General features: G+C 51.7%; 1 protein-coding gene across 3 annotated transcripts in view; it reads right to left on the minus strand.

Moving 5' to 3' along the window:
- FGF12 (fibroblast growth factor 12) overlaps positions 1-25,970 on the minus strand; it is a 285,542-nt gene that overhangs the window by 169,436 nt on the left and 90,136 nt on the right. Inside the window, exon 1 of one of the 3 annotated variants that reach the window (XM_019499064.2) lies at positions 25,114-25,198. The exons of 1 other annotated variant lie outside the window; for it this stretch is intronic. Coding sequence is in view for 1 of the 2 variants with exons in the window: in XM_019499060.2 (XP_019354605.1) it covers positions 8,086-8,173 (88 nt within the window). In the remaining variant the exon portion in view is untranslated. Of the gene's footprint in view, positions 1-8,085; positions 8,267-25,113; positions 25,199-25,970 lie in introns of those variants that run through there. One more of the 3 variants, XM_019499060.2, reaches the window with a different exon arrangement.

The following is a 25,970-nucleotide window of genomic DNA, read 5'->3' on the forward strand; positions in this document are numbered from 1 at the left end:
TTTTTCATAGTATCTAACCTAAACCTGCCTTGCTTATGAAAGATTGTCACAAGGGAGAAAACATTTTCGGGGCAGTTGCAGATGGGACTTCCTGGTCAACATCTGCCAAGCAGCCGTGTCCTTTATACCCCAGAACAAGTCCGTGTGGTCCCTCCCTCTCTCCTTGGCTTCACTTGGGAATCATGAGACCTATTTCCTCGGTAAAAACCATGAGATAAGTCTACAGACAGGAAGTGCTACATGAGAGCCAGGCATTGCTATTTTTTTCCAAAGAACACTCTAACAACGTGGTTTTCAAACTTTTCTCATTTGAGGACCCCTTTGCAAATTTTGAATGGAGGTGTGGAGCCCTTTGGGTTGTAAATGTGGGTATTTACATACTTTTGATTGATCATAGTCATCTTCCATGGACCCCTTAAACATAGTCTGTGGACCCCCAGGGATCTATGGACCACAGGTTGGAAATCACTGGTCTAACACCCTGGTGAGAACCAGCCAGAAACATCCCAATATTACCAGCACCATGTTGTTAGTCATGTGTTGCACACATTGATTAGCAGATCTGAGGGCCAGAAGGAATCATTAGGATCATCTGGTACAATCTGCTGCAAAAAATGTGGGCCAGACAATTTCAGCAAAGGATCTCTGCATCAAGTCTGATTTCCAGCTCAGCTAAAGTGGGTCTTCCACAACGACATCCAGGCGTACGTTAGAGTTTGCAGGCTGTATTTCTGGTGCTTGTTCACGTGGAGAAGTGACTCCAGTATGAAAAGGTATGAATTGAACCGGTGATAGCTATTCCAGAGTAACTCCTCATCCAGATGCTTGTATCCCAAAGCAAAAGTTCCTTTTTCGAGTTCAGCTTAATGCACTTCTAAAATGATGGAAGCATGTTGATGCTGCAATACAAGCATCTAGGCATGGAGTAGCTCTGCAGCAAGTAGTGCCATCAGTCTCCCTGTGTAGCAAGCCCTTAGGGTTCAATACATACAAGACAAGAAGGCAGCCCCTTAGCAAAGGAGAGGAAAGGAGGTATAGCTGCATTCACAGCTCTAGGGTAACTGGGAGTCACTGACCCAGAAGCAGGCCTAGAGACAACACACTGGACCTCCACTCCACCCCCCATGCTTGCAGAGTTAGAAATGCCTCAAGAAGCAGTTTGGCGACTGCACCCCTACTTACAGCTGCCCTAGCTTACACACACTGAGGCATGCATGATATGCTCTGACGTCTTCCATAGCACTGGGCACTCTTTTCCAAAGCACCTCTCAAATTTGCACAAGCACAGATTGTCACACCAAGGACTGAGCAGCAAGGGCTTGTGCAAGCAAACCCTGCTTTCGGACAGACAAGTGTGACTGTGTATGTGCAACTCCGTGGACTTGCATGTGTACACTGGGCTGGCTCAGGTGACAGAGGTGTCCTGTGGAGAGAAGCGGGCCAAGCAGCAAGGCAGGAAAACCAGGCCAGGTTAGTGCTGGTGTCATGGTCTAACCACCTGTCGGTTGACCAGGCCCACACCCTTTCCACCTGTGCTCCAAATAGCAGAGCTTCAACTTATGCCATTTAGGGGAATATAAATCTTACTGTGTCTGATGTGGCCTTAATTTGGCCCTGTGCTACAGAATCGTAGGGAATGAGGGTGGGAGGGACCACAGGAGGTGACATCAAGTCCAACCCCTGCTCCAAGCAGGACCAGCCCCAACTACATCATCCCAGCCACGACTTTGTCTACCCAGGTCTTCAAAAACTCCATGGATGGAGATCCCACCACCTCTCTGGATAACCTGTTGCAGTGCTTCACCACCCTTCTCATGAGAAAGTTTTTCCTAACATCCAACCTCAGCTTCCCTTCCTTCAATTTGAGCCCATTGCTCCTTCTGCCATCTGCCCCCATTGAGAACAGTCCAGCTCCATCCTCTTTTGAATCCTCTTTTCAGGGAGGTGAAGGCTGCTATTCAATCCCCCTCGGTCTTCTCTTCTCCAGACTAAATCAGCCCAGTTCCGTCAGCCTCTCCTCACCAGTCCTGTCCCTGAGCCCTTGAACCATTTTTTGTTACCCTCCACTAGGCTCTCTCCAACTTGTTTGCATCCTTTCTGTAGCGGGGGCCCACAGCTGGACACAGGACTCCAGATGTGGCCTCCCCAGTGCTGAATAGAGAGGAGGAATCATTGCCCTTGATCTGCTGGCAACGCTCCTACCCATGCAGCCCAGGATGCTGGTAGCCTTCTTGGCATCAAGGACACACTGCTGGCTCCTGTCTGGCTTCACAACCCTGTCCCCTCCAGGTCCTTTTCTGCAGAGCTGCTGCCCAGCCTGTCCGCCCCAGCCTGCCCCGGTGCAGGGGATCGCTCCCTCCTCAGTGCAAGACTTTGCACTTGTCCTTGTTGAACCTCATGAGATTTCTTTTGGCCCAGTCCTCCCATTTGTTGAGATCACTCTGAATCCTAGCCCTGCCCTCCAGTGTATCTACTACACCCGCCAGCTTGGTGTGATCCGCACTGTCAGCATAGAGTCAGGTCAGGGGGATGAAGATCAAACAGCACTTCTGTCCAACAAAATGCATGCTAGCGGAGGTGAAAAGTATTTGTGGTCTCAGCTGCCCTGGAGCCCACGGACAGAACTAGCCCCTTAGCCTAGCACTGTGGAGCTAGGGTGTTTGCTCCAAGGAGCTCCAAGCTTGCTAGCATGAACACGGATCCCAACTCTGCAACTCCCGACTTCCTGGAGCAGTATGTTGCTAACATTATTATTTAGCATTCAGATTGATCCTGGCAGCAGGCTAGCCATTTATTTCACAACGTTGGTGTGGCAGTCAAGAGCAAAACATTTTTCCAAAGGGAGGAAAGGCATTAAAGACAAGTGACAGTGTCAGGATTTCTAGCTGCCTTCTAGGAAAAGAAAGCAAAAAATTATATATTAAGAGGGGAAAAAAAAACCCACCCTGGGGTCTTCCCTTTAAATTACTAGATGATTCAGAGAGAGGAATCATGTATCCATGAGCAAAATAATCAGCTTGTGTCCTCTCTTGACCTGCTAAGTCAAGGTTACCAATTGGGGCTCTTAGAAAAATGGTTGTGTCATTTTAGCACAGAGCTGCCTGCTGAACGCTGCCTGCTAAAATCTCCTCGGAGTGGGTGAGAAGGAATGACCCATTCCAGACTATTATGTATGTATTTATTTATTGTGTGTGTGCATGTGTGTGGACACACACCTATATGGGCGTGTGCCAAAATTGTGTGCGCATACCGTGTATATTTATAGGTGCAGAGTGATGTTATGTAAGTGTGTGCATGTATTATTTGCACGACTGCTGTCCCTAGCAGCCCCCATCACAAGCCAAAGGCCACTGCAGTGAAACACAGGCCAAGGAAACCCCTCTGTTTCAGAAAGCTTACACTTCAGGTCAGGAGCCAGTGTTTCGATCCAGCCGGGCAGGATAAGGTGGTGAAACAATATGGGTCAGCACGAAGGGCCGTGGGCTCAGCTCAGCAGCAGCCCCACCATAGCTCTGCCTCTTGCAGACATGGCAGCAAAGGGGAGTTGTGCTGAGGGGTTGTGTAGCATCACTTTCCATCACCGGCAGCTACAGCCGGAGGCCACGTTTCAATCAAACCCTCCTGCTTGACTTTAAGTAGATGCTTCAGTCTCATTGACTCATCTGCTTAAGGTAAACACAGTTGGTTTCCTGGAGGCGTGGGGATAAGTTACCCGGGCAGGGACTGAACACAATGGGACTTAAGCCTGTGTTGAAACTGGGGCCTAAGAACAGGATTGGCAGACGTGCCCGAATGACACAAAATAAAAGTCACATTACTAATAAAAGTCGCTTGTGCAGGAGACACTTGGGTGCCTTTGAAATCCCTCCCTATTGCCCCACGCTGCTATCACTGCAGCCCCTGCTTCCCCGTTTGTCACTGCTTCATCACTTGGTGCCTGACACGACGTCACTGCATCTGCAGGACAGGAGCTGAACCCCCCTGGGTGGCTGAAGGGGCTGGCACTCTCCTGGGTGCTGTGGGAGCCTGTTTAGACAAGGAGAAATTGGGAGAAAGGGGTTCGGGGAGGATTGCAAGTCAGTGGAGAAAGCTCTGGGAGGGGGCACGCTCTAGCTCTTGTGCCCCCCATCTCAAGCCATGTCCCTCAAGCAACAGATGAACTAGCTCCCAGTCCCCCTGAGGCACCAGGCCTTGCAATGGACCCAAATGCCTGTTGTGCCCCCCATATCATCACCAAACCGAACAAGGAATGCAACATCTAAGCTTCATCACCTGCAACTACCACCGTCATTGCCACTATCGCCTGCTTACAGCACTCACGGGCTGTCTGCATCAGACAGACGGGGCGATCTGTACACTTCATAATGAACAAACACCCATCTGACATCAGCTGGGTCAGAACAGCTCAACCTCCGTGGACGCTGCGTTGCTGACTTCGGGGTTGTTGTTCTCAGGCAGCACATTTTTTAAAACCGGTTGGAACGGGTAATTGCAAACAAGAAATCATCCACAGACTGGTGTTCAGTTTGGTTTCAACAGGGACTACTGCTTCTTATCTCATTACCTGGGTTAGTTTTTGAGACTCCTTTGTTCCTAGAGGTTCTTTGCTTATTGCTTCTCCCAGCGCTGTCATCCTCCTCCTTTCCCACCTTTTGAATTCAAATCTCTCACCCTCCTTTATTCGCTGCCCTATGCTGTCCTTTCACAGCACCCGATGAAGTGAACTCAAATTCATTGAACTCTCTCTATATATATCTCCTTGATCTCCTTCTTTGACAAAGTAACTACTCTGGTGGATGAAGGGAATGCTATGGCTATAGTGGGATTTCAGCAGGGCTTTCAACAAGGTCCTACATAACCCTTTTCATGAACAAATTGTAGAAATGTGGGATGGACACAGCTACTATAAGGTATATAAGCAGCTGGCTCAGCAGCCACAAGCAAAGGGTAATTATTAATGGGTCCACATCAGAACGGCAGGAAGTTTCAAACGAGTCCCAAAGGGGTCTGTCCTGAGCCCGGTGCTATTCAATGTGTTTATTAATGATTTGGATGCTGGCATAAAAAGCTTCTTGAGCAAGTTTTCAGACAACACAAAACTGGGAAGGACTGTGAACACACTGGAGGATGGGAGTGCAATTCAGAAAGATCTTGACAGATTGCAAAGCTGGGCTGAAGCTAACAGGATGGATTTCAGTGCTGACAAATGCAAGGTTTTGCACTTTGGGAGGAATAATCAAAAACACAAATATAAAATGAATGATACCTGACTGGCACTGTGCAGAAGGAGCTGGGAGTCTTGGTAGACCACAAACTCAACATGAGTCTGCAGTGTGAAGCAGCTGCACTAAAGGCAAATGCGGTTTTGGGCTGCACCAGGTGCAAGACATGGGAGGTGGTAGTGCCTCTCTACTCAGCACTGGTTAGGCCTCATCTGGATACTGTGTGCAGTTCTGGGCTCTGCATTTTAAAAAGGGTGTGGAGAAATTAGAGAGGGTACAGAGGCAGGACAAAATGATAAAAGGCTTGGAAAGCAAGTCATATGAGGAGATAGGCTGAAGGAGCTGGGCATATTCAACCTGCAGAAAAGGCACTTAAGAGGGGACATGATAGTAGTCTTCCAATACTTGAATGGGCTGCCATGAAGAAGAGGCAAAGCACCTTCTCTTTCTTGCTGCAGAAAGGAAGGCACAGACCAATGCCCTGGAGTTTTAGCAAAGTAATTTGGATTGGATGTCAGGAAATGCTTCTTCACTGTTAGAACAGGAAGACAGGGGAACAGATGCCCAGGGAAGGGGTGGACTCTGCATCACGAGAGGGGTTCAACAAGAGGCAGGATTGGGTGTTATGTGTTGTGTTGTGTTGTGTTGTGTCAGGGTTGGCTGTGTAGTTTTGCTAAGAGGTTGGACAATGGGATGCTTTGGATAGGCAGGGGGTTGGAGTAGATAACCTCTAAGGTTCCTTCCAGCCCCACTTCTCTAGTCTATGATTTAGTCTATAAGGTTCACATCCACTCTTTGCTGCCTGACTTTAGACCAACACGGCTGACTCCCTCTCGATGCTCACTTTGGCTACTCATTTCCAAATAATGCAGGAAGAAAGCCCCCCTTCTACAGCAATGGGGAACTGATTGAGACAGGACGTGGAGACGGAAGCGCCTTACAACAACAAAATGCAGGCAAAGCCTTGAGCACTGCTCAGCTGCATGGTGATAGTGTGTCCAGGTTTGGAGGAGCGGGCATGCAGGGGGTTTCTGCAGTTGATCATTCCCTGCACTCGGTACCCGGAGGCCCAAGATCGTGTCACGTAGACAATGCAGAACATTAACAGGGCAGGAGGGGGAAGGGAGTGGAGCACCCTGTGTCCACAGAGCACATCCGAGGTGTGGGTGCAATCAGAAAGAAAACAGGATTTGCTGGGAAGAGCAGTGCTTGCTGTCATCAGTCACCGGTTCTAACCCTGGTACGGCACAGCAGGACCAGGCAGCACTTGCCCCCTTCTTAGACCAATGGGTTGTTATAGCCTTGGCTGCCCCTGCCTGTCTGAACGGCCCGGAGCAGCGCTGAAGAGGAAGGAGGCTTTGTCTTCATTTACCAAAAGGCTAACGAAATCAGAGAGATACAGCATCAGCTTTGGTAGGCAGTGGGTTTGCGTCAGCAGATCCTGTGAAGGGACTACCATTTACCAGGCAGATGAGACTAGCCAGACATGTAATGCTTGTCAATCCAGCTGCATTTCATCCCTTCAGTGGAGACTGCAACACTTCCGAGAGTTTTCTCCGGACCAGAAGGGAAAGCCCAGCCCTGCCCTGATACCTGCACCGGTCCCAGCCATGTGCTGTCGGTGACTCAGAAGTGACCACACCATGTACAAGTGGGTCCGATACCAGAAAGAGCTCGAACAAGGAGCTCAAAACTGTCCTCAGCAAAGCATGCCTCAAGCACGGGCTTGTTTCAGTGGAAACTGGGCATTTTACGTGGGAGGTGTGAATAACTTCTGTCCACAGGGGCTGAGCACTCAATTGAGAAAACAAGTCACTGTTACTAGGCCAACAAGTGGCAGATACCTCCTGGATCCAAAGGAGAAATGTCCCTTGTCCAAGGTGAGCACCTAGATATTAGGGCAAAGAGCTCCCTACCAATGCATTAGGTCCACATTCATATGGCAGAAGAGAACCGAGCTAGATGAAGGAGCAGGGGGAGGTCAGGGCAAACCTTTGAGAATCGAATCAAGGATAAACCCTAGCACTTACAGAGGAATGCTTTGCATGTCTACAAAGTTTGAGAGAGGCTGAGTCTCACACCCCCGTGAAATACAGCCAGCAGCACACAACTTGCAGGCGGAAACCTGTGACACTGAGCTTAAGCGACATGAAAAGCCCATGCCGGAGTTGGAAAGAAACTGGAGGAGAGCTGAGGCTGGCCACCCCTGTTCAGGGAAGCCAAGTGACCTCCTGGCAACCACATGAAAAGCCCATGCCGGAGTCGGAAAGGAACCGGTGGAGAGTTGTGGCTGCCTCCCCCTGTTCAGGGAGGCCCTCAGGCACATGTTTAACTTGAAGGAGAACTTCCAGGTCCTTGCTCCCAGCACTAGAAAGCACCCTTCCCCTCCCACAAGAAAACATCAGAGCATCCTTTCAATAGGAGAGCGTTACAGGCATGCACGTCGGAGCTGAGCTCTTGCATTTTAAATGCACCGTATTAAAAAAAACACCACAACCCTAGCGCAAAGGAGAGCAGCGGGCTCTGTCCCCTCCGCCCTGGGAGGAAGCGGCGGGCACAATCTCAAGCAAAGAGTTAAGAGAAAGAAGGGAGGCCCCAGAAAAGCGGCTCTTAAAATAGAAGCTGGAGAGAGGGAGAGGGAGAGAGGGAAGACGGGCTCGGAGAGGACGAGAGGAAAGTTTCCAGCGCGGCGGGGAGGCTGGAGCCCCTTCCCCGCGCACGGAGCCGCGTTCAGCACCGCGGACAGCGGCCCGGGTCAGCACCGCGGACAGCGGCGGAGCTGCGCTCGCCCCGGGCCGGCACCCCGGCACCCCGGGCACCCCGGGACCCCCGGGCAGGGCGGGGAAGCGGCGGCGGCGCCCACCTGTGCTCTTGCTGGATCTCAGGCGCCTTCCACAGAGACACTGCAGCATATGCGAGCCTTTGTGCAGGAGGTGCCCCAGTATCTTCATGGAGCTCCCGGGGGCGCCCTCCGGCCGGGGCCGCGGCGGCGTCGGGGGAAGCTGCTCCGGGCCGGGCCGGGGGCACGGAGCCCGGCGGCTCCGCCACTTCGCGGGACTTTGCACCGAGCCGGAGCCGGAGCCGGAGCCGGAGTCGCCTGCCAGGGGGCCGGGCTCCGGGAAGGACGTCAAGCCCTGCAAAGCCGCCGCCGCCGGGTCCCAGCCCGCCCCCCCTGCCGGCAGCAGCCAGAGGAAGCGGCTCCGCCCGGGCTGCGGGGTGCAGCCGCCTCCCTGCCCCGCTCCGGCCGCCAGAGCAGGGGATGCTCCAGCAGCTCGGGGCCTGCAGCCACCCGCTTCCTCCACCTGCACTTTGGGGGTTGGGTTTCCCACCTGGGCACGGATGATTTCTCCAAAAAGCATCTCTATCTTCACAAAGTCTGGACACCCACTTTCATGGGGGTGTCAAGTCTTTCGTGCCCATGTGACCCAATGATCTGTAAGGCCCCTTCCAGCCCCCGGGTGCCTATGAAACGATGATGCCCTGCTGAGACACTCGCCTTTGAGTTGCAGAAGTCCCCGAAGGCGCGTGGCACCTTGAGACTGGCCTGGAAACCCGGGCCAGGGAGGGCGGACGATGGACACCCCCACTGCAGACAGGCTTGAATGGAGCAGGGGCCAGTGGCGGCCTTTGGGGAAGGCCAACTGGGTGACTTCCTGGAGCCCCAAAATGTTGCAACACGTGTCCAACTTGTTTACAGGTCATCAAAATTAAACCTCTAAGGGGCAACCAAATGACTCTTTTGCCCAGGGCCCCAACAACCCTAAGGACAGCACTGCAAGAGGAGCCTGCAGCACCCACATGCAGCCCCCCGGTGCCGTCTACACCACTGTCCGAGCATGGCAGAGGCCCTGGGTGTGAGCTGGGATTGCTGTGAGCTCTGCCGGGGGTCAGGCTAATTTTTGTCCTTCAAACCAGCCACTATCACCATGTCCACTTTCCTCTAGCTCCACTACCCTTGCCAGAAGAGACAGCCACGCATGGCAGTACTTACAGAGAGCTTTTAGGAGATGCAATGGGGCCTAGGCTTTGTGCTCAGGGGTGAATTTCACCCTAAGATACCCACGTCACCGGTGCAATGCACGGGCACCAGGTCTCACGTGTAGCCTGGCAGTGGGGAGGAGGATGGGTGGTGCCATAACCATCGTGCCATCCTGAGCAGACCCCTGCTCTGCCTGACTTGCTGCACGTTGTTGGATGTTGGGCGAGTCATTGGGAGCCAGATCCACAAACCAGTTAGACACCCAACTCCCTGCTGAAATCCATGGGGAATCTGGTGCTTAAATGGCTTGGTGGATCTGGGTCTTGGTCTCTTCATTCCTCGCTCACCCCACCTATGAAGCGGGGACAGCAGCAGACCCCTGCTCCATAGGGGTGTTGCTAAAGTGAATCCTGCCCATTGTATTGGTGACAAGCTAATATCTTATCTACACTTTTAAACCTCAGTCCAACACTGGCTCAGTTTTACAAGCAAGTTGTTAATACATTGCAGAAAAGGCAGCACTGGCTTGTTCTTTCATTCAATTTAACCTCGCTTTGTCATGCCTCACCCACCTGGCCATGCCAATTAGCACTGCCCGCAACGATTAGCTCTTAGCAAGGAAACTTGTGCACCCACCACCATCAGTGGTGCCCCATGCTGAAGACAAACTGCAGGAGGATCGCTCTTTTTCACATCAGATTGGCGTGTCGCTCACCCAGGGCGCTCCACACCTCGATGGTCCCAGAATGAGCAGCAAAGGGACGGAGCAGAATTGCTCCTTCTCCTTGATCAGGCCTATTCCAACCAGCAACCCGGTGCCCAGGGCCACTGTCTCAGCTGCCTTTATATCCCCCTGTGAATGCTGGTCTCTGACCCCTGACAGACACTGCCAGCTGACCACAGCTGGGAAGAGGATAATCCCAAACCACTATGTATTGCATGAAAACACACCTGTTTTTGTTACCTTTCCCCTCTCTTCCCCAAATTATATCCCTCTGTTACACCTTGTCTTAACTCTTCTGTGGCAGGGCTTGTGTTTCCCACATGAATGTACAGCTCCCGGCACAACGGAGCCCCTGTGTCTGGCTAGGACTCCTGGCTGCCAAACCTAAACAGCAGCCACCTTTTGCCGAGAGCAGTGGCAGCACATCTGGCATAATGAATCTCTGGGCTCAGGAGGCACGTCTACACTTGTGCTTTAATGTGCATTAGCCTATCTTAATGCTCATTAAAGCATCGCTAAAAACATGCTTTTTAGTTAACATGCATTAAAATAGGCTAATGAACATTAAGCATCACTTTAAAACTGTGCTTTTTAATTAATGCGTATTAAATCAGGCTAATGTGCATTTTCCTAGTACTTCAGAACAGAAATACTATATTTAATGTGCACTAACTAAAGTGCATTAATGCATGTGTAGACACACCTAAGCAGCTGAAACAAGTGAACTACAGAGTCGAGGTGTTCCCCTTCCTTCCCTCACCGCCCTCCGCCAGCAGCCTACTCCGTTGTAATGGAGGCGAATCCCTGTTGAATGCTCCCATGATCAATTAGAGCAGAAGGGCAGTCTCGTAGGTGCCAGAGGACCCTGTTCCCAATATTGATGTGAGGATGTTTAAACACTTCTATGTGAATCTGGAAATTATCTATACACAAGAACCTGCAAAAGGGAGACTGGGAAAGACTTAAATGCAGCAACAGAGGAGGCCCAGATACTCAGGGACAATCTAGCAAGGGCGGCCCCATAAAATGCAAAACCAAACAAACAGCCCCCTCTCCCCCTTGTTTCTTTGACAGCAAATAGCCAAAATCCTGGAATCACGGCTGTCTGCAAGGGCATGGCAATCAAGGTGTACAACAGAAGGAGTTACTTCAAATGGGAATGCCAAGTTAAATGACTACTACTAATAAAAAATAGAATAATAATAACTGCAATAAATGGCGAAAAGGTAAAATATAAAAGTCAACAGCTTTTTTCTTTTGAAATTTCTTAACTGGGAAAGCAAAAGATATGTTTTGTTTCAAGAGAGGGCAGACATCAGGAAACTATCATTTGAATTCAGAAGTAAATTGTGATCCTGCTGCATTTGTGAGTCAAGCTGGATGAACAGTGAGGAATCACACGTGTATTTTGTGTGTTTATTTCAGTCATGCCTCCTCAGGACATTCAGATGCAATATTTGAGAGACACGGTTCCAAAATACTCATCCGATTCTGCCTCATCAGACTGAAATCAAAACTAGAGAGTGGGAATTTGATCTCACACCAGTTCTGCATCTGTGCAACTCCACTGGCTTCGAGGGATTTAGTTCCCAGTTTACATTTTAATGAGTTCAGTGTAAAAAAAGAGGCAAAATATTATATTTGGCAATTTTAAACGATGCCCATAGAATATCTGATGGGCACATGCCTCCTTTCTCTGTAGTCAGATATAGGATTGCTCTTAATGAATGCAGGAAAAAAGCAAGTGATAAAGGACAATTCCTGAGGAGGGGTAGCACATTTTGCTGTGGGTCTGGGAAATGCTCAGCCCCTTTTGAATGCAGCCATAAAGTCATCATCAACAACCCCAACCCAGCTGGGCAAAAACCCAATCAAAACAGGGAGTTTTTGGAAAGCTCACAGGACTTAGTTTTGAGACAACATGTCGCAGGCATCAAGGGAATATTGATGGAGAGATTGCTCGTTCTCATCCAAAACAAGACGAAGTGCCCCCTCCACAGAGGGCCAGCGCCCAGACGAGACGCTGTTGCAGGGGGACGTAAAGGGTGCATAAATCCTGTGCGTTTGTGCATGGGTTTACATCTCTCCCACAATAAATCACGTCACTGGAGCCACTGTCAAAATGCAGCCGTGTGCCGCTTGCTCACGCAACGCCCTGACCGAAGGGGAAAAGCATCCTCGAGTTGAAGCCAGAGGTTGCATTCACCGAAACACAGAGGACAGATAAGGGGGGTTCACCAAGAAGAGAACCTGATGTCAGGTGTGTCTCCCCCTTTTTAAAGACCCATTGCCCTTCTGAAGTGTGGAGCAGAGACCAAAACACACGCGGGCTTGTGATGCTCAGAGACTCGCTTTCTATTAAGCATGGAAATGGCTGGGCTCTGATAAGGAAAAGAAAGCAATGTCCAGGCAAGGAAGGACTTCAAGGAGTATTATTCACAGGAGTTTATCAGTTGTGAAAGCAAAAATGAATCAAAGAGGAAAAAGTCTAATGGGAACGCAAGGAGAGCAGTCAGAACAAGTGATCTCCCTTCCTGTAGCAAAGGTAGGGCCTAATCTACCATCACCCAGTATTTATCACAGTTTCTCGCCTTGTGGCATAGAGTTTGTTCCCCAATATATTTGTGATTCACCCTCTATAGCTTCACCCCAAGGGGGGGGGGGGGGATTTACATCAGGGAGGGGTACTGGGGGCATTTCCAGAGATCATCAAGGATCACAGACAAAGTAGGGCTGGAAGGGACCTCAGGGAGCCAAGCCCTGCTCGGAGCAGGGTCACCCCGGTCTAAATCACCCTAGACAAATGTTTGAATAAACTATCCATGAAACTGCAATGACCAAAACACCAAGACACCCCTTCTTAATTGGACACAGCAGGTCTAACTAAGGTTTCCCACTGCACAGGAAAGCAAAACCCCCGTGGTCCACGACAATCTGATAGTGGGGTCAATTCCTTCCTGACCACATATGGACACCAGCAAAGGCCTGGGGACACCAAAGATGCTAAACACTTACAGCTCCCCCAGTCTTCGCCACTTCATTCGTGCCAGGCATCCAAGCAGATCTGGCCCATTTTACAGACAGGAAACAAAGGCAAAGGTGATCGAGTGATGTAACCAAGGTCACAATCTGCAGCAGAGAAGGAAACCGAATACAGGTCTCCCAAGCCAGTGTCTTATAGCACAAGATTAGTCATGGCCATTACACTACTGGACCGATAAACTTTTTCAGAAGCCAACAGGACACTGATTCGAAAGTAACACCGCCACGCACACGCGGCACATACTCCGAAGTGGAAGACAGCGACAGCATGGAAAGAAAAAAGCCTGATATTGCACATGGTGAGCAGAACCCATTCCTTAATTGCTTTCCTATAGTCAAATGACAAGTCCATGATGTGACCCGGAACCTAATTGAAGACACTTCCATGGCTTGATTAACAGACTGGCTTAGAAAAATCTCAGTCTCTCCTCAGCTCAAAGCAGAGTTAGAAATAAAAGGATGTCCCATGCTCTTCATCATTTAATAGGTTTATCCTCAGACACATAAAATGCTTGTGGTAATGAGTATTTATTCGCTGCACTTCCAGACATGAAGGAGGAGCATAATACGCTGTGTACAGAAGGCTTTGTGCATCAAATGTCTTGGATGAATGGATGAAAGGCTGGTAGGAGGTAGCTCACGCTCTTCTCGAAGGCGGTATTACTGTAATCCCATGTGCTGGAAGTCACAAGGCAAGTTCAGGTGGAGGGAGCTGCACCAGACTAAAACAAGGTCACTCGGAAACCGGCACGGGCGTTACGGTTTCACGGCGGTAGATCCTGTCCTTGGACGATTTAGTCCCGCTTCTTGATTCTCGCTTTATCAACAGGGCTTAAAAATAGCCTCTGATGCTTCGTGGCAGCACGGAGGGACCTGCTCATTTTCTCAGCCACCAAGGCCAGGCCCAGAACAGGGTTTAAAAAATGCTAGAGAGGAGAAGCCAACTTAGCTGGGATAAAATTGAGGAGACAAATGAGGTGTCCATGCTCCTTTCCCAGCAGCGGCACTTGACTCGCGGCACGTGTCGCTGTGCGAGCCATCTAGCCTCAGGACTCTGTTTTCCCTTCTGTTAAATGGGCGGTGTTATTTGCTAGGCATTGTGGAGATCCCCGCGCCAAAGGGAGGGTGGCAGGAGCTGCCAAGGCACTAGCAGGCATTGCAATCAGGCATGCTTGCACTTAGTCCCCCTGCCACGCGTGCCTGGCTGGCTGGCTCGCATTGCTCACCGTGGCACCAGCGGCCCTGCTCCCATATTCATCCAGGCCCCTATGCTCTAGGGCAGGGCGGGCAAAACCTTCCAGCTGCATGCCTGTGCCAGAGAGGATGCTGCATGGAGGAGAGCTTGAGTCTATTCCACCCTCCTGCGGGATGCACTTCTTAAAGGCACAACCCAGGATGCTCCAAGCACTAAAGGGTCTTTCCTTGCTTTGTGCCTTCCCAGGATCAATGCAACCCCCGGCATAACGTCAGTAGCCTCAAGGGCTGCTCTAAACTATAGCAGCCTCCTTAGGAACAAGGCATGTGTGATGGACCAAACCTTCACCGGGTGTTTAAAGGTAGAGAAAAGTCCACCCAAAGCAGCCCAGTATCACCCATTCCTGGGGGAATTCTCTCCGTGTCCCTTGGGGGATGTTTGCAGCCACTTTATGCCATAAAAGAAGGGGAAGCACGTAGCACTCCTCACAGCGCCGTGGGTCCGTGGCGGCACATTGACTGCCGTGGTCCCCTGGCTTTACCTGTGGCAGGCTCGGGTGGGATACCTGCGCTGTGTCAGGGTTGACAGTAGAGTTTAGATGATGGATGTGTCTGGACTGGTTTGCACAGGGCTGATCCTGCCTCAGGAAGGGGGGTGGACTAGATGCGATCTCCGGAGCTCGCCTCCAGCCCTGCTTCTCTATGTGAGCACTGCATGGGACTTTTCGGCCGGTCCCCCAAATGGTGCAATGTTGTACCCCTCCGTCCTCTAGAGCCCGAGGTGGATCAGCAGTGACACAGGTGCCTTTTGCAAGCACCTCCTGAGCTCGGTGGCAGCTCTGCCTGCAGTTGCCATGGCAGACCAGGCTCCGGGGATCCCCCGGGAGGACGACACGCCTCTACTAAGGCACTGCCAGGAGCCGGTTGTCAGGCAGCCGCTGCCCCGAGGGGGGCAGATGCAGAAAGAGGCGTGCATCGGAGGGACATAATGAAGTCCCTGTTGCAAAGGCCGGAGATGCTGGAATGTTCCCGTGCAGCGTGACCCTGCTAATTGAGGTCGCGAATCCATCAGAGGCCGGGACGCTCTCTGCTCGGAGACGTTTGCAGGGAAACAGCTTGCAGCTCTGTGGAGACGTTTCTGGAGCACGCGCCCAGTTGGCTCAGCACTGCCGCCCAGTGCAGCTCTCGAGCCCGCTCGTTTGGGTGGCTTGGTGCCCATCCCACAGCCTCTATCGTGACCCCTTCTCCTGGCAAACACGGCGCCAGTGTGAACCAGTCCCTTTCTTTCTGCAAGGCTGCAGTGAGGATGCATGGTTTATTTGCTAGAGCAAGGGCTAGGGGGTCTCCCAAGGTCAGCCCTGACTTGCCTCATACACCTGAGCCAAACACAACCTGTTGGTGCCTCAGTTTCCTTATTTAAGAGCTGGCACAAACCATCTGTTTAATGGAGGGAGAGGAAGGCTTCATGATGGCAGTTCCCTGGTGGTGTTCCCTGATCCTGTTTCAGATCTCCCTTACCGTCAGATAATCCCACCCAGCACAGGGATCCCCCAGAGATCCCAATCACCGTCATGGCAGCAGCCTGCATTTTTGCAGGGGTCTGCCTGCAGCGGAGATGGGACGTGCCTCCACTTCTGCACTGAGATCACAAACACGCGCAGCCAGGGCCCATCTGTGCAAGCTCGCATGCATGAATCCCTGCCTGCTGGGGCTATGCTTTGAGGGTCCATTTCTACTGAAGTTCACACCCCATGCAAACCACAGTGAAAAGTCTCTGCAGCCCCAGGATTTGTAGGCTCAGTCCAGCTTCTGTGCTAATGAGCCAGGAGGTCTGCAGAGCAGAGAGGGTACATGCACCTTACAGAGCAGTGCACGGGCAGGCTTGCCCCTCCAAAAGGTTTGCAAGCCTAATTGTGCTGCCCAGCTTCCCTGATGTGGCAGCTGCCCAAGGACTGCTTGTCACTTGGCCCCGTAGGTTTAGCTCAAGGGGCGCCAAAAGCAGAAGAGTGAGACGGGGTGTAAAACTGGGTGCTAGAGGAACTTGGTGGCTTGAGAGGACCAATGGCCCAGATAGCAAATCCCTGAAAGGTCAGGGCTGATAGTTATCCCAGACCTGGGCCCCGTGGCCCTTCAGGAGTCTCCATTTTTTCATCTGTATCAAGTTCAGAGAAACGTTTGTTCTCTAAAAGTTCCTTATTTTAAAAAGGAAATTAAATAGTATTATTACAACAACTACTAATACGAGTAGCACCAACTACTACTAACAACAACTACTACTAATAGCAATTTTGATAATAGCAGCAGCACATACCAGAAACATCACAAGACCTTGTCAAAAAGAGCTTCACAACATCCTTCCCACAGAAATGTTGAGATTGCTGGGCTTGACTTATCTCCTGATCAGGCCAAAAGGGTAAAATCTCACTTTTTCACATTTCATTTTGACCATGATGAAACCGGTTGCTTTCATAGTAGGTAGGGTTGGAAGCGACCTGAGCAGATCATCTAGTCCGACCCCCTGCCATGAGCAGGAAAGGATGCTGGGGTCAAACGACCGTGGGTAGGTGTCTATCTAGCCTCCTTTTGAAGACCCCCAGGGTAGGAGCCAGCACCACTTCCCTTGGAAGTTGGTTCCAGGTCCTAGCCGCCCTGACTGTGAAGCAGCGCCTCCTGATGTCTAGTCTGAATCTACCCTCTGCCAGCTTGTGACCGGTATTCCTTGTTACCCCCAGTAGTGCTCGGGGGAACAGGGACTCCCCCAATGCCTGCTGGTCTTCCTTGACCAGTTTATAGACAGCCACCAGATCCCCTCTCAGCCTTCTCTTGTGGAGGCTGAACAGGTTCAGGTCCCGTAGCCTCTCCTCTAGGGCCTGCCCTGCTGCCCCTGACCATGCGGGTGGCCTCCTCTGGACCCTCTCCATGCTGGCCACATCCCTCCTGAAGTGCGGCGCCCAGACCTGGACGCAGTACTCCACCTGCGGCCTGACCAGTGTCGCATAGAGGGGGAGGATCACCTCCTTGGACCTGCTCGAGACGCACCTGTGGATGCAGGACAAGGTGCGGTTGGCCTTCCTGACCGCGTCCCCACACTGCCGGCCCATGTTCATTGTGGCATCAATAATGACTCCAAGATCCTTTTCTGCCTCTGCACTGACGAGAAGGGAGCTCCCCAGCCTGTAGGTCTGCTGCTGGCTCTTCCTCCCCAGGTGCAGCACCTTGCACTTGTCAGTGTTGAACCCATCCTATTCTCATCAGCCCACCCCGTAACCTGTCTAGGTCTGATTGCAGCCTATTCCTCCCTTCTAGCGCGCCCACATCCCCCCACATCTTAGTGTCATCTGCGAATCTGAATAAGGTGCTTTTCACCCCCTCGTCCAAGTCGCTGATGAAGATGTTGAACAGTGCAGGGCCGAGGACCGAGCCCTGGGGGACCCCACTGCCCACAGCCCTCCTGGTCAAACAAGACCTGTCCACCACCACTCTCGGGGTGAGGCCCTCCAGCCAACTGGTGACCCATCTGACTGTGTAGGTGTCAACACCACAGATGCCTAATTTTTCAATGAGAATGGGGTGAGGTGGGGTGAGAGACAGTGCTTTGCCTTGCTAGAATCCCCCTTTTTTTTTTTACTTGCTAAGTTTGATGTTAAAGCAAGCTGAAACAAACCATTTTGACCTGATGGAAAATTATTGATAATTTCCCAATTTTTTTCAACATCCTGGCAAAACATTAATACACTTCCATATAAAAATGTTTCAGTTTTCTTGAATCAGCATTTTCCATGGTGGAGATGGGGGTAAAACACATTCCCACTGAACAGCATCAACGAGGGCTACCGTATCAGCTCATACGGGATGGGAGCCTGCAGCACACAAATGTAGGGGAAGTATTAAATAACAACTTAGGTGGAGAGATGTGATGCAGCTCACCACTGAGCCTGGTGCTCCCCGTGGCACAATCCCAGCTCTCATCGACCTCACCCTGGTCCTTCCTCTTCGTCTATCCAACACCAGTCCTGAAATGCTGGTCCAGGGAACAGCAAGAAATGATGCTCCTGCTACTTCCTAGAGTTCATGTCCAATAATATCCCAGGTCCTTAGCAATACTTGCTTTTTTTCTTGATCCTCAACAACCTGCCTGCAGGTTGCCAATGTCCCCCAGACATCGTGCAGGCGCAGCCCATAGAAAGACGAGCTGGGTTGGCACAGTACGCCCAGTGTGTGGCTATTCCAACAGCTGTGTGCATGGTGATACCTGGTGCAGGTGTTGAAGCCCACCAGAAACTACCCCATGCACGAACAGCACCACTGCTGCTGGCTCTGAATGAGGAGTACGAGGCAGAGAAGGGGAGAAAGGCCAGCAGAGCAGGTCAGGAGTTCTCCAACCACGTGTTGGGAAGAGCAGTGCCAGCAGATCAAGGGCAGTGATTCTCCCCTGTATTCAGCGCTGGGGAGGCCACATCTGGAGTCCTGTGTCCAGCTGTGGCCCCCACTGCAGAAAGGATGTGGACACATTGGAGAGAGTCCAGTGGAGGGCAACGAAAATGGTTGTGGGGCTGGGGGACAGGACTGGTGGGGCGAGGCTGAGGGAAATGGGCTAATTGAATCTGCAGAAGAGAAGACCGAGGGGGATTCGACAGCAGCCTTCACCTCCCTGCAGGGGGGCTGCAAAGAGGATGGAGCTGGGCTGGTCTCAGTGGGGGCAGACGACAGAAGGAGCAATGGGCTCAAGCTGCAGCAAGGGAAGTTGAGGTTGGATATTAGGAAAAACTCTCTCACGAGGAGGGCGGTGAAGCACTGGAGCAGGTTACTCAGAGAAGTGGTGCAATCTCCATCCTTTGAGGTGTTTAAGGCCTGGGTAGACAAAGCCTTGGCTGGGATGATACAGTTGGGGCTGGGCCTGTTTGGAGCAGAGTTTGGACTAGATGTGGCCTCGCTTCCTACGATTCGGTGTTTGTCAAACCATGGCAATTCAAAAGGATCTCACCAGGCTGAGTGAATGAGCAAAAAAAATGGCAGATGAACTTTACTGTCACCAAGTGCAAGGTAAAGCACCTGGGGAAAAATAACATCACCCATATGTACCCAGGGCTGGGCTCTGAACCAGTTATTAAGACTCAGGAAAGAGACCTCAGAGTCTTTGTAGATAGCTCTCCAAAAACACTAGCTCGGTGTGCAGCAGGGACCAAAAAGCCAGTAAAATGCTGGGCATCATTAAGAACATAATTGAGAACAAAAGAGAGAACATCATTGTGCCATTATATCAATCCCTGGCGCTCCCTAACCCTAACCCTCCATCCTCCTCAAAAAATCCCCTCTCTTTCGGCCAGTGACTGTTTGATTGTTTGGACCAAGTGAAACTGCTCCAGTGGAGGACTGTAGAGTCCGTCTAGTGATATGTTGGGGCTTGCAGGTGAGGAGAGACTAAAAAGCCCGGGCCTGTTCTGTTGAGGAAGGAGATGTTTGAGGGAGGCCATGAAAAGGGTTTACACAACACTAAATGGAGAGACAAGAAGAAGAATACAAGAGCGAGGGGTCATAACATGAAACTAGTAGGTAGTAAGTTTACAACTAACAAAAGGAAGTGGAGATTTTCTTCACACCATGTGTCATTCAAGTGTGGGACTCGTGGAAAAACCCCTGGTCAGACCCGGGTCACGCTCCCTTTCAGCCGTGCTCTCTGCCCCGTATGACACGAGACCGGGCACGTGGGACTGAGGGTTTCACCCCTACACAGCAGCTCTTATGTGCTCGTGTCTCCATCTCCGCCACTGAAGAGGTTTCACATTTTTAGGACCTCAGCATTTTTTCACAAGACGCCACTCTTACTTTCTGACCGGTCCTGACCTAAATGGCAGGACTGTCCATTAGAAATAGGCGCTCGATTGTTTCACCTTCACCTACCATCATGCCTGGTGTGGTCACTTGGGAAGGTGGAGTTTGATTTGGACAATTGTTTGCACAATGGACGTTGTAAAAACTCATGTTCAAATCCACTTCCCGTGAGGTTTTGAAGTGGGCTTTTCCCAGCAAGCCACAACAGCAACCTCCCATCGGCACACAGGAGTAATGCCCGCGACACATTTGCCTACACGGCCTGCTCTTGCCGGAAAGCTCAAACAACTCAATTCCCACCTGCTCCATGGGTCTTTGCTGGTCCCCCCATCCAAGCTCTGCTCTCTGTGTGTGTGCATGCATTTGCTGGGGCCTTTCTCTATTCCCAGCACTCTGCCCCCACCCTACCCATGTTCTGCCTGCAAGGCCACATATATGTCAGGTCCTTCTGCACCCTGTGGGAGCCTCTGTCCTCACATTTAAGGCTGCATCAAGCTGAATGACTTTCTCCCAGAAGAGGAAGCAGAGCTGGCTTCAGATCTAAAGCTGAATGCATTTGGGAGCATCACACCTGCTGTTGCAGTATGAAGTTTCCTACTGCGCATTGTCCTGCCTGCATCCTCCTGGAGGATTCGGGATCGCTGGTGCAGCCCATGCGGAGCCAGATTCGTTCATCCCAGGTCAGCACTCCCAGGCAGAGCAGCTCAGCATGTTGTCATCTGCTGAACTGCCTTGAACATCTGGCGTTACACCTGAGTGCAGAGCCCGCTGGAAAGTCCTCCTGCCCCCCTATCTCTAGGCACAGCTAGTAGCCAAGACCACGACACTCTGCCGTTGTTATTACTATAAGAGCAGAGAGCAAAGTTTGAGAAAAGCTGCCTTGCTGAACCGACTCCTAGGGTGGGTTTCTCTTGCAGCAAAGTGTAGATACACTCACATTCACCATAGCTAGGCTGGGCCCTGCTAGCAGAGTAGCTGTGACAGCCCAGGGGAACCACCTGAGTCTAATGCAGCTACTCAGGCATGGTGCAGCTCCTGCCAAGCTGGTACCTGCTCCCGAGCTCAGGTGCTCGTGCACATGGTGCACATGTGCTTTCAGGATCTCCGAGCTCCTGTTCAGCAGGTGCATTCTGCTTTATTGCACCCTGGCATTTAATTTTCCAGCCTGGGTGTCACAACTGATGGCTCACTTCCAGCCGACTAGAAAGAGGCTATGCCTATGCTACAAAGCATTGGCAGCAGAGATTTGTCTGCTAGTTGTGCAGGAAAGAGCCACCCCCCTAATCGATGCAGCTATGCCAGCAACAGCCCCAGGGGTTGACGCAAGGGGCCTGGCCAATATGACTCAGTGACAGCCACGTCCCCAGAGACACCCCGTTAGCAGCACACACATGTCCCCGGTGAGGCCAGGCCAGCACTATGCACACAGAAGCTGCAGCAATGACAAGCCCTAGGGCTGCCCCATAGATCTGGGGGCATCCCCAGCACAAAGCAGTACCACTTGTGGGTGGGCACACGACCAGCAGCATTGCTGTATGACCACGGTGCAGTTGTGCCGAGAAGCAGCATATGCTCGTCCAGGGATGGCGTGGATGCTACGATGGCAATACCGTAGAGCCTGGATACACTGCACAGCCCACTGGCAAAGGCAAGGGTCTGAGCAAGATCCAGGGATGAGACACGGCTGCCGGGGACCCCTCCAGCTGTTTGCTGGGACTTTAATTTCAAAGGGAGCCACTTCTCAGTGGCAGATAACCTCCAGCTGAGTGGGGAAGCAGCACCCGGTGAAGTCACATCACAGCCTGTCCTTAATTCAGCAACCTGATGCAAACGGAAAGGGCTGTGCACCCCCTGGATATGATGGATCTGGGTTCGGCCGTGCTACTTCTGCATCCCAAGCCGGTGCACGCAGTGCAGCACAGCCCGGCTATGTACACACACTGTCAGGCACCAGCTCGCGGATCTGGTTTCCCACAGCAAGATTTCTCTACCCACACCAGCCAGGATCTCCCCAGCAGAGCCGCTTTCCATCCAGAACTGGTTTTGCCAAGGCCAGGAAGGAAACATCTGGCTGTTCCTCTTTGTCGGGCCAAGGGCTCGTCTTGCATAAGTGCAGCCAGTCAGCACGCGACGTGTCCCCAAAATAATGAGACTTAGAAGAAATAGCACATTTGAGTTCTCCTTGCTTGTGCCGTCTGCGATTCACATCTGCAAGGGTTTTTCTCTGCAATCCTTAGTCAGAGACTTAGGGCCAGATTGTAGGAGACACCCAAGCATGATCCTAGTCCAGACTCGGAGAATCATTAACGCGTCTGCTTGTCTAACGTGCCCTCACCTCGGCCCGACCACTGCATCATGCAAAGCAGCCAAGAGGAGGACTCTCCCCACATACCTCTTCTATTAGCAGCTTTCCAGGCAATCGAGCACGGTGGGCTAGAAACACGCTTGCGTGCTTAGCAGGTGGGGTAGGGTCTGCACAATGGCTTTTATTCAACAGAGCGAGATTCTTCCATAATCACCTCACCCCAGGAGCTGAGGCTTCGAGGAAAGCCCCCAGATTTTGCAAGAGTCAGCGATACCTTTTGCAGAACAGGCACAGCCGTGTTGAACAAACCCTCCCCGAGACCTCCCATGCCCCGCTTACAGCAACCACCTGCCTCTGTGGGGCTCGACTCAGATGCCTGCACGGTGCTTTGGAGCATTGCAAACACAAGCACAGGACTGTCAGGCCCCTGCCCTGGGCATGCAGCATGGGTCTGAACCTTTCCAAGCCCAGCAAAAACTGCTGGTAGTCACAACAGCTGGTGAGGGGACAACTCAACCGTCCCAGCTCCTTCCAGTGCTCACACACCCATTCATAACAGCACATTGCTGTAAACACGTGCACATCCATCATTACTGGTCTATAGGGCAATGAAATAAAAGGATCACCGGGTCAGAGGTTGTGCAGAAGTGACTATTATTAGCCATGCATTGAGCCCAGCTCATCTCCATCTCCCTATGGACCCAACCCATGCAGCTCAGGTGTGAACCTTTCCAAGCACAGGACTGCCCCTGCCCTGCACATGCAGCACGTTCCCTTCCCTGTATAAGGCCTGCACCAATACGCACCCGGGTTGTGATTGCACGGCATTAGTCGGGTTGCAATCCCACCCCGTTCTCAGTCAGGCAGCGTATGCCGTGAGTTATGGACGAGGCATTCAGTGACCAGCAGTTACAGCTGGCAGGAAGCACCGGCAATTACAGCCCATCATTATCTTTAGACGCAGAGTCATCCTGCTTGGAGGCCTGCCCTTGGCCTCCTCATTCCCAGACCACCCCGGGGAAGCAACAGCTTGAACTTCCAGAACGAAAATTAAAAAGGTTAGATGCACGAATACCAGCAGAAGCAGACTTCTCGCAGAAAAAAAACTGCTGCTTCTCTGACCTCACAACCCTTGTGCTCAAAGGGAAACAGCTCCAGAAAATGGGGCTGGAAATACAAATTGATAACTGTGCTAGATAGTAAAAAAAAAAAATCTGGACAGTGGTTTCACAACCTAACAAATACTGCCGCTGCGGTGCCTGCCCTTCACAGGTAATAACTACCCCATCCCTCCTTGAATGGTCCCTGTCTGCCCCAAACCAGATGGGCTGTTCTCCTGCACATCTCTTGTCATCACTCCTCGTAACACCTCTTCCCTCCGGGTCACAGCCGTCCTCCATCCAGCCCAGCAGACGGTTTGCATTTATATGGAGCCTTTGCTCTTCAGTTCAGCCCATGCCTGCCTCGCCGAGACCCAAGGAAGGGCGCTGAGTGCCCAAAAGCTTGTTCAACAGCCCTCCCAACTATACAGGTGGTCCAATAATAGAGATCATAAAAAGTCCTTGCCTCCAAGAGCCAGCAGGCAGCAAGCTCCCTGCTTAGGAGCAGCGTCATTGTCTCCACACACCACAGATAGTAGCACCGGCTTCACTTCTTTGGTGTAAAATTGATTTATTTTCACCCTTCAGAGCTTTTCTGGCCCCAGGGCCTTTTCCCTGACCACTCATTGTCCTATCACTTGGATCGCACGTGGCTCGGATGCTTTTCTTTCAATCCCACCGCTAGAAACGTGAGCTTGTGTTCTCCCGCTCGCTGCAATGCTGCAAGCACTGCTCTGCTTTCCCCAGGGCCTGCCTTTCTCTGGCTACTGGTCATGAATTTAACCATTGCAACCCAGCTCTCTGCTTTACTCTTCATCAAGGGCTCCCAAACAGCCTGGTCCAGGGAGGCAGATGCTGTCCACGGCAATGCCAAGAATAGCGGACACTTCACCCGCTAGGCATATGCGGGTACCCCCAGCTCACATCAGAACCATGCATGAGCACATCCATCTGCTTGTGCAGAAGAAGACAGATCTGCTGAAATCATGCTAGACCAAGTTGGCAGGAAGAAAAAAAGGCCCTTCCCGGGGGGGTCGGCAGCAGCACACGCATGCAGCCCTTCAGTGCTGGGGTTTTTGTAACTGTGAACCTGAAGGCCACTGCCCCAGTGTCCAGCAGTCCTTATCCCATTGCCCCTGGATCCGTTCCAGGGCCCGCTCAGGTCTGAAGCTACAGCTTCTGGTGCATGCTGGTTTTTGCACGCCGGTCAGAAGTCAGGATGATGTTTCCTCGAGAGCGCAGAAAGTGCACCCAGGACTCCCGGCCCCCGAGTGCAACAGGAACCTGCCTGTTGGAAAAACAGGGCTGATACAAACCTCCTTCACAGTGAAAGAGCCCGGTAATGGGAGTAAATCAAGCAAAAAGCACCAAATCAATGGAGAACAGCGTTAGCGGAGCTCTGCCGGAGCGTGCAGGGTGGTCTCCAAGTGGCACAAGCAACAAAAACAAAACGACTGGAGAACAAGCCACAGGGTAACATCTTGCCTCAGCACTGCTGGGGGAGACGAGATGATACCTCCCCTGAGGTCCCTTCCAACCCTCATCTCCCATTTCAATAGCACCAGGATGGGATTCTCCTGCTCTCCTCCTCCTCCCCCTGTTCCCGTAGCGAGGCAGGTTTCTCCAGATGCAATTTATGCGATTCCAGGAAACTTTGTGCCTCCTTCCCTAGAAACATTCCCACTAAGGGGTGTTTAATGCCAGGGTGCACTTACCATTGCTCTTGGGGATGTTTGTGTTGGATCAGATCAATAAGAGACTGGCCGGCGCCCGGCTCTGTCCACCTGCCGTGTCGCAGCACTAGTGTTTACACTGCCTTGAGCTGAAATATCTTTATTTGTTTTTCATTTTCCAACTTCCAGTCCTCCTCCCTTTTCATACGCCTACATTTCATGCTCCTTTAATGTCTCTCTGTAGTTTTACCGCTGTTAGCAATCTCTTCCCCTCACCCCCCTTTCACCCATGTGTTCTGCATCTAGAATAAATATTCTCAAGGCAATTTGGTTTCCGGCTCTTTATTGATATGCCTGCAGTCTTTTAGCATCTCTCTTCTGTTATGTAACACTGCAACAAATCCAGGTCTGACTGAAACCGTGTCCCTATCACCAGGGGTCTGTCTACAAGGCAAAAGGCAGGACCATGCAAAGACCTGCATTAGTTTTGAGCACGAGTGACTGGTGCCTCCTGGATCTGGGGGGCATCGCAGAAGCCGCCGATAGCGATGCCCTACCAACAGCATCAGTGCTGGCCATCAGAGGGGCACCGGCCCCTTTGGGGGGGCACGTGCCCCCCCTACCAGTTGCCTATGGCTTTGGGTGAGGCAGCTTAGGAACAGCAAGCAGCATGGTCATATTAGCACTGCAATCTGCCCAGGGATAATGTACTGTGATCAACACTAATTAGCCCTAGCAGAGAGCCATGCTTCCGGTACTCTGCACGGCATGTCCTGGATCCGGTCAGGCGACATCCCTAAAGCATGCAAGCTGCTGGCTGCTTGGAACTGCAAGAAATAGCCTCCGATGGTTTTATTTCTGGGTGAGTCCAGGGAAAATGGCATTTAGTCACAGGGGCT

This window comes from Alligator mississippiensis, chromosome 7 (assembly GCF_030867095.1).
Source record: "Alligator mississippiensis isolate rAllMis1 chromosome 7, rAllMis1, whole genome shotgun sequence".
Classification (NCBI taxonomy): Eukaryota; Metazoa; Chordata; order Crocodylia; family Alligatoridae; genus Alligator; species Alligator mississippiensis.